Source organism: Cimex lectularius, unplaced genomic scaffold (genome assembly GCF_000648675.2).
Source record: "Cimex lectularius strain Harlan isolate CLEC.00 unplaced genomic scaffold, Clec_2.1 scaffold254, whole genome shotgun sequence".
Lineage (NCBI taxonomy): Eukaryota > Metazoa > Arthropoda > Insecta > Hemiptera > Cimicidae > Cimex > Cimex lectularius.
The window spans coordinates 255,261-268,813 of record NW_019392818.1 but is presented as its reverse complement, the minus strand read 5'-3'; the positions used below and the strand labels follow the sequence as shown (position 1 = coordinate 268,813).

The following is a 13,553-nucleotide window of genomic DNA, read 5'->3' as shown; positions in this document are numbered from 1 at the left end:
AATATATAGATTTAGAAAAATTTCAACGGTTCACTGCAAACATAATATTATCTCTTCCCAACAATACGCCAAATTATGCAATCTATTTACAAACTAATACGTCGTTTATTTCTTTTTAAGTTTAAATTGTATTCCACCATTATTGCCAAAGCATTCAATGATCATAAGAAGCTGGCTATTTTGATTACTCGTGAAAGTGTGAGGTTAAAGACTGGGTTGGATTAAGGTCTGGTTGGAAAGAGCGCAGGAACTCGAAATCCCCACGGATTTAAACAGATTCAGTGCCGAACATAAGTGGCCTAGCTGTAACATTTTTGGAGAAGCTCAGGTTGAGGGAAAGGGACAGTTTATTGGTCAATGTATCCGCATCAAGATTCCACCTGTACTACAAACAGTTACGTCATGATCTAGTTTATCATCAACCATTAGTATAAATAAGCTAGCTTATTTTTTAAATTAAAAACAGAAATGACCAACTTTAATTATCAACCCTGGAACAAAATTAAAATTAACTTTGTACAATGCAACTACAATGCTAATGAAACTGTGCATTTTCTAGTGTAATGCCCTTTCCTGGAGAATTTAATTTAATTTATACAACCTGAGATCTTTGTCACGTGATCAGTGTTTAGCCATTTTCAATGGAGACAAATGGAATGATTTTTATTCGTATACCACTACTGCTTTAAAATACAGAGAGTTTTTGGTGGATGAATTTAATTTTAATTAATATTCATTTGATTAAAAATAATGTTTTACTTAATTTTAATGTTTACTTTCGTGTTTGTCATTTATTTGCAGATGTAAACTCGATAGACGGACTCTAGTCCATTGTTGTTACCATGATCTCTATTCTTAGTAATAGTACCTTTTTAGGCAATTGTAATCATGAGCTATTGCTTGCTGGTACTTAAGTCAGGGAAATAAAAAACGAAAAAATATTGGGTACACCAATGTAATGTTAATATTTTCAGTTTCGGCTATTGTGCTATTTTATTCCATGCTAAATTAAATTAGTTCTTGAATAACTTTTCACAGAATAGTTCCATAAACATGGATTCTGTTCAGCTATTTTGCCAAAAGAAATAGAGACGTCCTCCTGTTGAGTCGATATGATTCACTGACGAGTAGCGAAGATATATCTATCGCCTGAAGCGATTGAAAAGCTGTGTCGCCCCAACCGATACCCGTCGATAATTATCGTCATTGCATCGTAATCGCGCTGGTGTACACTGGTTTAGTTGCTTAGGCAAGGAATATACGTGGTAAGCGATACGGTGTCGAATTGCATATCGCATCACTTGTCGTATCGCGTATTGCATCGCTCCTGTGAGCACCGCGCCTATAGTTCACTCTCACTTAACAGTTCAAAGTAGATTAACACTCAGTTTAAAATACTACATTATTATTATTTTTTGTTGTACGTTACAAATATATGTGTTAATTTTCGTTGCAATTGACAGTTTCCAACTATGGTCAAGTTGGGATTCGGAATAAACGAACAATTTCCCGGATGAGTCATAGTTTAATTGTAGTTCGGTCACTTACGATCAGGCAAGTCTCGCTAATTTTACGAGTTTCACTCACACAAGAGCAACTGAAAATGGTGACAAGCTAAAACTAGTCTGGCAAAGAAAAAAAGCAAGACTGAACGAACGAGGATAATCAGAAACGTCCAAACTAGTCAAACAGCCCACATATCACGAAGAAATCTCACTATTTATTTTTGAACAAACCATATACGGTTATTGAGCTATTTATTTTTTATAAAAGCAGTAGGTACTAATTGATAATTTCAACAAACCCACCACTGAAGAAGGCGAGAAGCCAAAACCTGTCTGACAGACCAAGCCAGGGTATGCGGACCCTGGATCGAAAACGATCAAACTGTCGAGTCTAACATCCCACAGAACCACAGGACATGAAGAAATCAAACAATTTAATTTCGAACCTACAAATTTTTGGGTTAATTATTTTTTATAAAAGCAGTAGGTTTTTAATTTTTTCATTCAACGAACCCACTACGGGGACCGCGGTAGCCGAGTGGTTAGCATGAGAGACTCTCACGCCGCGGTCGTGGGTTCGATTCCCACCGTCGCCTCTGGCCCTTTTTTCACAATAACCCCCCCCCAAATTTGAACACACATACGAATTGTCACATGGCTAATATGCATAGTTCATAACGCCAAAAAAAAAAAAAAAAAAAAAAAAAAAAAAAAAAAAAAAAAACCCACTACTGAAGTTGGCGAGATAAAAAAAGCGGCGAGGATATGCGGACTTGGATGATCGAAAACGACCAAACTACGTGTCCATCAGCCTGCATATCTCAAGAAGAAATTTAACGTGTCATTTTTCAAAAATTAAGAGAAAATATTAATAACTACTGGTCCAACTGGTTTTTATTCCTACAAAATATGGATCTTAAACTATTTATGTTTATAGAACTGTAAGAAATTGATTTATTTTTATTTTTGGCCTTTTTCAAATCAAAAATTGCTGTGATCAATGCGTACCGTTAAACTGAAAAAATGGCGCGTTTACTTGTTGTTCAATTATTAATATTTTTACTGATTCCTCATGTCTCATAATTCGGGGATTATGGTTGACTGAACTGTGTTTGCAAACAAGTAAACACACCATTGTTTTCAATTTAAACGGGAAGCATTGATCGCGGCAATTTTGACCTGAAACAAGCCAAAAGCAAAGAAACACGTTTATAGTATAGACTAGGCTTAACACGGTTGCAAGGCTACTCTTATGTCGTTTGATGTTGATTACTGTGGTTGTTAAATATATTTTCTGTTATTTTTAGCCAATTGCTTCGAATTTCCTGAATGGTCATCCCCATCCGGCCGCATTGTGGCATCACATTGCGATTCCAATAGCTATTGTGTTTTACTACCGTTGCGCAGCGAATTCATTTCTATAAAAATGTTCGGGTTGATTGCTATCAGATGTAAAAGAAAAATGTATAACTGTTGGATAAATTCAACTATAAGTAACAATAATTAATATGAATAATTAAATAAAATATGTATTGATAATAAACTAGATTATCAACTTTTGTCTTTGTTCTTCTAGCATTTATATTAAACAGCTATTAACGCAAAGGAAATTATGAAATAAAAATACCTTACTCCGAACCTACCAAATCTCTGTAGCTAGCTCGTAGAAGTGTAATCGTGATAGCAATAATTTCTCTTAATTTTTGGAAAATGACACGTGACATTTCTTCTTGAGGTATGCAGGGTGATTTCTTTTCTTTTCTTTCAATTGCGGCACCGGTCCCCTTAGGCGTCAGAAAAAGTCCAGAGGCGACGGTGGGGATCGAACCCGTGGCGATGGGGGGATTTCTTTCTTTATTTTATTATTATTATTTATTTTCTTTTCTTTCTTTATTATTATTTATTTATTTTATTTTTTTATTTGTTATTTTCCGTTGCCCTTTCGCACCGACCACCCGGGCGCTGTAAAGAGCCGAAAAGGTTTAAGGAACAGTGTCCCGGGGGACCCGTGGCGATGGGGCGATTTCTTTCTTTATTTTATTACTATTATTTATTTTATTTTATTTCTTTATTATTACTATTATTATTATTATTAATTTTTAAGGGCGTTTTAACGGCTAAGGTCATTTCACGCCCTAACATCCAAACCTTCTATCTTAGGTTAGCTATATCCCTTCTGAGTGCTATAAAGCTCTGACTCCAAACATTCACTCGTAATCTTATTTATCCAAGCTTTAATTTTTCTTTTTAAAATTCTTAATTCGGAAGGCCAAATGTATACAAAATTCCCATTTTAAATTGCATACAATTTAATAAAATTATAAAATTTATTTGTTTCTTTTTTTAATTAGAATTGTGAATTTTTGTTCCATAATTTAAAAATTCCCCGTAGGCTTGTATGGCTAATAATAATAATAATAATGGAGTCAGACTAGCAACAGTCTCAGCATGAGTATTGGCTCATCCTTATCCTTTTATTCTTCCATTCAAATATGATACATAAACTAATTCTACATAACAATAATAAGAAACAAAACACAATAACATTTCTTTATCTTTATCTTCTTTTTTTTTGTTTTGGAGGGAGCTATTTTTCTTATTTAAATTGCGATTTTGGGCATTGCAGTTTATTCCCCCGCAATTTGTATTTTCTTCCATTTCATTTTTCCGCTCCGGCAGCCTCAAAAACCTCTGAAAAAAGAAATCTTGCACGCACAACTTTTATTCAAACATTAGCAGGCATTCAATGGTATAACAATTTGGGAAAAGGCCTAAATCTCATTATAAATTCCAATAAATTTGAGAAAGCTGAAAAGTGCTCTTCGAAAGAAACACTGGGGACCCAGTAACTCCTGTAAATCACTCGAAAGGTTGAGCCTTTGCCTAAAGGGTTGTAAAGTGGGACAGTCGACCAAAATATGTTTTACTGTCAAAATGGTGCGTTCTCCACTTCGCGTACATCGAGGACAAGTTGGAAGGTTGTTGCCTATTAAAAGCCTATTATGGATTAGCCTGATATGACCTATTCGCAATCTAGTGAGAATCACAAGTTCTTTTCTCTCAAGTTCCTCAGTTGGCCACTTATGTACAACTGGCTTAATTTCTTTCATACTATCTCTACAGACATTCCATCTTGCCGCCCACTTTCGTTTGATAATGTTTTTAACATAACCGACTATATCATCTGGACGGAGAGGAAATTGATCTGTTCTTTGTGGATGGTTTGCAGCGTTTCTTGCCTGTTGATCAGCTTTTTCATTTCCAGAAATGCCGACATGACTAGGAACCCAAACAAATATCACATGTTTGTTGAGTGTTCTGATTTCATAGAGATATTTGTGAATTTCTAAGATGTAAGGGTCAACCGAGAAATTATTTTTGATTGCTTCGAGACTACTTTTCGAATCAGAGCAAATAATGGCATTACAAATTCTTGGCGATTCCTTTATAATGCTCAATGATCTTCTGATTGCATGAAGTTCAGCTGTGTATACGCTAGCCTCATTCGATAGAGACCAGCTATTACTATTATTATTTATTTTATTTTTTATTTTCCGTTGCCCTTTCGCACCGACCACCCGGGCGCTGTAAAGAGACAGAAGGCTTAAGGAACAGTGTCCCGGGGGGACCCGGGGGAACTCGTGGCGATGGGGCGATTTCTTTCTTTATTTTATTATTATTATTTATTTTGTTATTTTTTATTTTCCGTTGCCCTTTCGCACCGACCACCCGGGCTCTGTAAAGGGACGAAAAGGTTTAAGGAAGTGCCCCGGGGGAACCCGTGGCGATAGGGCGATTTCTTTCTTTATTTTATTATTATTATTTATTTTATTTTCTTTCTTTTTTATTATTATTATTACTATTATTATTTTTTTTATTTTTTATTTTCCGTTGCCCTTTCGCACCGACCACCCGGGCGCTGTAAAGAGACAAAAGGCTTAAGGAACAGTGTCCCGGGGGGACCCGTGGCGATGGGGCGATTTCTTTCTTTATTTTATTATTATTATTTATTTTATTTCGTTTTAAGAAACTGTAAAGAGCCGGCGACGGCTTAGGAACAGTACAACAAAAAGGCCAAGACGGTGGGGATCGAACCCACGACCGCGGGATCTACTAGTCGAGAGTCTGACGCCCCACTCGGCTACCGCGGCTCCCATGCCAGGTGATCGTCTAGCTTGGTCGTTTTCGATCATCCTTGTGGCGCATATGTCCACTGCTTTGGTCTGTCAGACGGGCTTCGGCTTCTCGTCATTATCATAGGTTAAGTTTATTGAATGAAAATAATCAAATAGTACTTCTTTTATAAAAATAAATAAATTATTCATGAAATGTGTGGAGTGTTGGACTAGTTTGGACGTTTCCGATCACCCTGGCCTATATCCGAGCTACTTTGGTCTCTCAGAAGGGTTTTCGGCTTCTCATCATCTTCATTGAGACTTTATTGAATGAAAATAATCAAGAGCTTTTATAAAAATCAGCAGCCCAAGAACCAGATTTTCTAAGTTCAAAAATAGTTTGATTTCTTCATGAGTTCTATGGGATGTTCGACTCGTAGGTTGGTCGGTTTCCATCAAAGTCCGCATACCCTGGTTAATTTAGACTGTCACGGGTTTCGGCTTCTCGCCATCTTCGTTGGTGAGTATATTTAATCAAAAATCAACTGCTTACAGTTTTTATAAAAATAAATAGCTTAAGATCCATATTTTGTAGTTGCAAAAATAAATTGTGAGACTTCTTCATGATATTTTAGGGGGTGTTGGACCAGTAGTTTTTAATATTTTCTCTTAATATTTGAAAAATGAAACGTTTTTTGAATATGCAGGCTGATGGACACGTAGTTTGGTCGTCGATACCTAGGTCCACTTATCCTCGCTGCTTTTATTTATGAGACGTGATTCGGTTTCTCGCCCACTTCATTGGAGTGGTCGTTGAATAAAAATACTAATCACTTACTGCTTTTGCAAAAAATAATTAACCGAAAAATTTTGTAAGTTCATAAATAAATTTTTTGATTTTTTCATGAAATCTGTTGGGTGTTGGACTAGATGAGTCGTTTCTATCACCTTGGTCCGGATATCCTCGCTATTTTGGTCTGTCAGACGGGTTTCGGCTTCTCGCCTTCTTCAGTGGTGGGTTTGTTAAATGAAACTAATCAATTAGGTGCTTGCTGCTTTTATTAAAAAAAAGCTCAATAACCATATTTGGTAGGTTCAAAAATAAATAGTGAGATTTCATGAGATATGTGGGCTGTTGGACTAGTTTGGTCGTTTCAGATCATTCTGGTTCGCCCAGTCTCGCTTTTTTCTTTGCCAGACGAGTTTTAGCTTGTCACCATCTTCAGTTGTTTTTGTGTGAGTGAAACTCGTACAATTAGCGAGACTTGGCTGGTCGTAAATGACCGAACTACGATTAAAACAATGTCTAATCCGGGAAGATGTTCGCTTATTTCGAATCCCAACTTGACACAACGAAAATTAACAAATACATAAAATTAATCAGAAGGAACATTAAACGAACAACGTTTTAAAGTTGATTGCACTCGAATACCAAAGTACAACCAAAAATCAAGATTGTTTTCCGATCTACATTCATGTTTGGTATGTACTGTATTTTTAATCTGGCTCAAGAAGTTCGTAGCTATTTTGATTTTGCCATCCAAAATATGCCGGTTTGGTTGGAAATCCAGGGAAGAGAAAACTATTGTTGCGGTCAGTCCAATTGTGCAAAAACTGTCATATTTTTCTAAATGCTACTTTAACATCGTGAACTACTTGGTATCTGGGTTGAGAAATCTGATTTTCTCGTAGAGAATGTTCTAGAGGATTAACACAACGTTTAAAAATATTTTTGGTCGTTTGCCAAAAAAAGAACAGAGTTATAGTGCGGTTGCAGGGTTTCTAGAGACCAATCAGACACCGTGGACCATTCTCGTCCTTCAGTCCGACTTTATAAATGAATCAGTACCACTATTGCCGTCAGTATACCCGGAGGAACCAAATAGTGTTGTAGTGAAAAATGTCTGCTATAGGAATTGATCTTGGAACGACTTATTCCTGCGTTGGAGTATGGCAACAGGGAAAGGTGGAGATCATCGCCAACGACCAAGGCAACAGGACGACACCGAGTTATGTTGCATTCACGGAAACTGAACGTCTCATCGGCGATGCGGCGAAAAACCAAGTCGCCATGAATCCCCAGAACACCGTTTTCGACGCCAAGAGGCTCATCGGGAGGAAATTTGACGACTCGAAAATTCAGGACGACATGAAGCACTGGCCTTTTAAAGTCGTCAACGATTCCTCCAAGCCCAAGATCCAGGTGGAGTTCAAAGGCGAGACGAAAAAGTTCGCCCCAGAGGAGATAAGTTCGATGGTCCTTGTTAAAATGAAGGAAACTGCAGAAGCTTATCTGGGTAAAACAGTTAAAGATGCAGTCATCACCGTCCCAGCATATTTCAATGATTCCCAGAGGCAAGCGACCAAAGATGCAGGAGCGATTGCCGGTCTCAATGTACTGCGGATCATCAACGAGCCAACTGCTGCTGCTTTGGCTTATGGATTGGACAAAAACTTAAAAGGCGAGAGGAATGTACTAATATTTGATCTAGGAGGAGGTACTTTTGACGTCTCGATCCTGACTATAGACGAGGGCTCTCTGTTTGAAGTGAAATCGACAGCCGGTGACACTCACTTAGGAGGCGAGGATTTTGACAGTCGACTCGTAAATCATTTGGCCGAAGAGTTTAAAAGAAAGTACAAAAAGGACCTGAAACCAAATCCAAGGGCTTTGAGGAGGCTGAGGACCGCTGCAGAAAGGGCTAAAAGAACACTCTCATCGAGCACTGAAGCTTCGATTGAAATTGATGCTCTTTTTGACGGGATTGATTTTTATACAAAAGTCTCCAGGGCCAGATTTGAAGAACTTTGTTCAGATCTTTTTAGAAACACTCTTCAGCCTGTTGAGAAAGCACTCCAAGATGCTAAATTGGACAAAGGAGCAATCCACGATGTTGTTCTTGTAGGGGGCTCAACACGAATTCCAAAGATACAATCACTCCTTCAGAATTTCTTTAATGGAAAAACACTCAATATGTCGATAAATCCTGATGAAGCAGTTGCATACGGAGCTGCTGTTCAAGCAGCGATTCTCACTGGTGACCAGAGCTCACAGATTCAAGATGTTCTTTTAGTTGATGTCACTCCATTGTCGATGGGCATTGAAACTGCTGGAGGTGTAATGGCTAAAATTATCGAAAGGAATGCTAGAATTCCCTGTAAACAGAGTAAAATCTTTTCAACTTACTCTGATAACCAACCTGCAGTGACTATTCAAGTATTTGAAGGTGAGAGGACAATGACCAAAGACAACAATCTTTTAGGAACGTTCGATTTAAGCGGCATACCACCTGCACCGAGGGGGGTTCCTCAGATCGAGGTCACGTTTGACCTTGACGCAAACGGCATCCTCAACGTTTCAGCAAAAGACAACAGCTCCGGCAATACAAAGAACATAGTGATTAAAAACGACAAAGGACGACTGTCAAAGGAAGAAATAGAAAGGATGGTAAATGATGCCGAAAAATACAAAGCCGAGGATGAGAAACAACAGGAGAGGATTACATCTCGCAACCAACTTGAGTCTTATGTATTCGGCGTGAAACAAGCCATAGATGAATGTGGTGACAAGCTCAGCGAATCAGATAAAAATACAGTGAAATCCAAATGCCAGGAAGCGGTCAATTGGTTAGACAACAATACACTCGCAGAAAAAGAAGAGTACCAACACAAACTCTCAGAATTGCAGAAGGAATGCATGCCTTTTATGACAAAACTTCACGGCAAACACCAGTCCGGAACCAACTGCAATACAAGCCCTCCCGTTGACGACGTTGACTAATTATACTCTAATTAATGATTTTATTATAGTTACCATAAAGACTGATGTACTTACTTTACTTTATTATTTATGCTGTAACGTGACTAAAACGATAGTTACAAAAATATATTTTTAACTGAACTAATAATATTTGCCATGTTTTGTATTGTTATTTTTTATTTTATTAAATATGCTTTGGGTATGTCAATTTTTACTTAACTTTTTCCCTTTAGGATCTAAGTAAAAAACTAAAATAACCTTGATGTCTGAGTGTGATCAAATTTCAATCCAAAAAAACAAACTTGGACACATTTTTTCCCCTTGATTGGGCCATTTTAATGTTTCTTTTCTCACATAGCCCTTGTGCAGGTCAAAAAAACTTCAAGATTAAAAGTAAATAGTTTATAATGAATACAAAATAATAATAAATACTGAGGTTATGTTTAAGAAAATATAAGTTTCATATTTTAATCTAAAAACAAAAAGTTTCAATGTGTGACATTAATTTCTCCATGATGGGAAACAATTTGAGAATCTGGTGGTTGATGTAATATATCAATTTACATTTTAAATACATACATCTATTAGGAATACAACCTAAAATGGCTTATAACGGGAATACATCTCTTTGAATGATGAAATCGCATGGTCTTTGGCATGCTTTGCTTTTCGATATGCGCCTGTGTACGTGTCCTCTTTCATCGCCTGGTCGAACCCCGTCTTCATGAAGCTGTATGTATTTTCGAGTAATTTTACCAGCTCCCTTTTACGCCTGGGTGCCGTCTCCTTCTCCTTGAGCCTGAGCTCGTTCATCGACTCTTCGAGTTGGCTTTCGAGGAAGTCTTTGTCAACTTGGGCACGCCTCTCCATGTTTTTGTACATTCGGTTTAACGTAACGTTCACTTTTTTCAGCATTTCGTTGTACTCTTCGATTGAATGTTCGGGCTCGTCTCCATTGCAGAATAATAACTGAAAAATTACCAGGAAAGCTATATTTTTTTAAACAAAGATAATATTTTTGTTATAAATAAAAAGTTAAACAATGATATTTGTTGTCTAGGCTATTACTGGTTCATTTTAATTGATTTAGGATCAAAGAGAAAAAAAATAGATCCTCTATAAGGTAAGTTGAAATTAGGTTTCATTGTGGTAATTTGAATAAAAATTGTTTAAAAACAAGATTCATAAGTTTGTCCTATTGTTTCTAGAGTTGATAGGTTTTAATTTTAATTGAACATGCAAATAAATACAGGAGAATATATTTTTTGACATGTTAAATAAACCTATCGCCTAATGGCTTTTGAGTTTGACTCATATTTGGTTAATGTTAGTATTAATTCAACAAACTTTTCTATAAATATTTGATTATTCTACTTTCTTTATGGGTTTGCAGTTGATAAATGTTGGGGCTTTGGTCAGAATACATGAATAACTAAGTCCCGGTGAAAGTTGGATGTTTCCAACCTATCTTCAAGTTAAAAAAACAATTACAAAGGCAAGGATTTTAATGTACAATTATGGCAATAAAAGCTTATTAATATCGTACCTTAGGGGATAATAAAACGATAATTGACAGCACAAACTTGAAAAACATACTTGATTCTAAACTTGTCACTTAGAGATACTGTTTAATCCTGTTCTCTATTAAATCTTGTTAGATTTGTTATCATCCGATTTAAGATAAATCGAAATAATTTGACGTCATTATCATTTGACATAATCCACTTTTGTTGTGAGTATAGCCGGGCCTTTTATCTAAAATCTAAGAATTAAGATAAACATCTATGCTAAATAAACTGTTTAGAAATGTCTAAGGATTTTGCCAATTTTGTAGTATTTACTTTCCCTAGCATTTTTATTTTATTTTTATTATAAATTGCATTAAAATTGATTAGAAATTATTGTTTTTACTGAAGGAAAATTTAATTAAAGGATTTTGAAAAATATCAAAATAAATGGTTTTAGTTTCATTTTTAATAATAATTTTCTATACCAATTAATACTGGGTATAATGTCCTCTGTTAGATAAAACCTCTGTGCACCTGTTAGACATACTGTTAATAAGTTTTTTTACATTGGCAAGAGTTTTTTTTGAAACCTAGGTGTGCTCCATATGTGCTATTGTGGTAATAATTGAAAATAGTTGATTTCATAGATTCAGGGACTATTATTTTCTTTGCTTCTGGCTTGTCAGGCATGTCAACATCTGACACCATTACCATTTGTAACTGTGGGTCCAAAACCAATAATTTTTTTCGTCTGGCTGATTTGTCCTTCTGCTTCTTCCCTCTGCGCATAATTCAATGTGCCCCTGAAGACCTCGATTAACTTCCATGTGTCCATTTTAACGGCTATGATGTATAAAAAAATCAGTTGACACCTGACGAAATTTCCTCAGTATTAAAACTAATGACAACTAATAAGTGTAAAAGGGACGTCACGAGAGCCGTCAATAGACAATGGCACACCAGAATCTCACTTCCCGATATTGCTTTACTGTTTTGTTTGTTTGCGTTTGTAAATGTTCATATTTCTGAATGATCTTTGAAATTTTTGTTGGCTGTAAAGATGATTCGTTTAAGGCTATTTTTAAGTTAGTAAGATTGATGTCTTCTATAATTTTTTCATGAATGTCCGGAGAGGAAGGCAACATAGATTTGCTACATGAGGGTGGTTCCGAAGTCTGAAATCCCTCCGAAGAAGTAGGAAATTTTTGTTGAGCAATGTTCCTTATAGCCTCACAAAAAGCTGTTTTATTATCCTCTGCATAAAATTTTTCAGCCTCTTGCGTGATAAAATCTAATAAAGTGGTAACTGTACTCTGCCTAATAGCTTCTTGAAATTCATATTTTGTGCAACTTTTATAATTGTGAAATGATTTCTTTTTATTTTTACCCATTGTAATGTAGTTAAACTATATACAAAAAAAAATGAATGGAAATTTTAAAATATGAATATAATACAAAATAAAATTTTAACTCCCTAACAACCAATGATAAATGAAAATTTTACAATATGAATATAATGCAAAGTAAAATTTTTAACTGTTTAATTTTTAATCTAACAAAAAATAATAAATGGAAATTTTAGTGAATGAATATAATACAAGGTAATATTTTAAATGTCTAACAAAAAAATATTTTCTTAATGAAATAATTCTTAAATTTGTAAATAAATAATTAAATTATAAAACATTCAATAATATTACTTTTTTATTGGCACGTGTGAAAGTATCGCTCGCTACCAATATTTATTACGTGTTAGGGTGAATCCCCTTCACAAGAAGCAAACTCGTTTCCTTGCGAGTGTAAAATAAAAATAAGAAAAAATATTTGTGCCACAAACTCAATTAAATTAAACGGAAAAGACAAAAATTGGGACCTGATCCAAATAAATTGTAACAAAGCCTTCAAAAAAATAAATGTATTTAGATTTGAAAAAATAAAAGTAAAAATATGTGATCTATGAATACGCACTCTCCTTGTCATTTACATAAAAAAGAGCAGGTGTCTTCAAGCAAAATTGAGAGAGTCCTTCCTCGTCCTTTCGTTGCTCAGCTCGCACTGCCCGAGCCTGCGGTAGGGGATTAGCTTATCCTTTGAGATAAGCTCCACGTTTTTAAAAATATTGTTATAGGTTTTCACTAATTTCATAAGGAATTTCACTCCGTAGATGTTGCAACGCTGCACTCAGTTGTGGATGGTGATCGAAAAGCTTTCTCTGCAACGCATCCTACATGTGCTTAATGGGATTGAGGTCTGGAGACAATGGGGGAGAGGCAGATAGGAAATTCCCAGGTTTTTTAAACATTGTTGAACAACTCTGTTTCTATGAGGTCTGTCATTGTCATCCAGAAATTGAAAATCCCTGCCAATGAGATCCCTGGTTTGAGGGATATATTACTCGACATAACGAACTATGGTGAGGACAACAATATGGAGTCCAGTTAGTCCTCCAGTGTAAATCCCAGCCCAGACCAAACTTCACTGAAGGGAGACGAACTGGGGTATTGTATGCATCCACTGTTATAGGTAAACTCTTCAGCACCTGCTATCACTAAAAAGACATAAATGCGACTCCTCAGTAATCATAACAGCATTTCAATTTCTGTTATTCTAGGTGTTCCTTGCACCATATTATCCTGAATTGCTTGTGGCGGGCTGACGTGTTGCT

General features: G+C 36.0%; 2 protein-coding genes across 2 annotated transcripts; one reads left to right on the top strand and one right to left on the bottom strand.

The window, feature by feature from the left end:
* The first annotated feature begins 7,410 nt into the window (after nucleotides 1-7,410).
* Nucleotides 7,411-10,161, top strand: LOC106670578 (major heat shock 70 kDa protein Ab-like). The gene has a single exon (XM_014401050.2). It carries the CDS (start codon nucleotides 7,521-7,523, stop codon nucleotides 9,399-9,401), a length of 1,881 nt encoding a protein of 626 aa, XP_014256536.1. The 5' UTR covers nucleotides 7,411-7,520; the 3' UTR covers nucleotides 9,402-10,161.
* LOC106670579 lies at nucleotides 9,818-11,145 on the bottom strand. Its single transcript, XM_014401051.2, has 2 exons — nucleotides 10,927-11,145; nucleotides 9,818-10,349 (listed from the first exon to the last, which is right to left on the bottom strand). The coding sequence occupies exons 1-2, from the start codon at nucleotides 10,972-10,974 to the stop codon at nucleotides 9,978-9,980; spliced, it is 420 nt and encodes a 139-aa protein (XP_014256537.1). The 5' UTR covers nucleotides 10,975-11,145; the 3' UTR covers nucleotides 9,818-9,977.
* Nucleotides 11,146-13,553: the final 2,408 nt, after the last annotated feature.

Bases quoted from the DNA above. Each gene is read 5' to 3' on its own strand.
- LOC106670578 (XM_014401050.2), top strand. From the start codon at position 7,521: ATGTCTGCTATAGGAATTGATCTTGGAACGACTTATTCCTGCGTTGGA.
- LOC106670579 (XM_014401051.2), bottom strand. From the start codon at position 10,974: ATGTTTTTCAAGTTTGTGCTGTCAATTATCGTTTTATTATCCCCTAAG. The intron at 10,350-10,926 runs GTACGATATTAA...GTAATTTTTCAG, and splicing joins TCGTTTTATTATCCCCTAAG to TTATTATTCTGCAATGGAGA.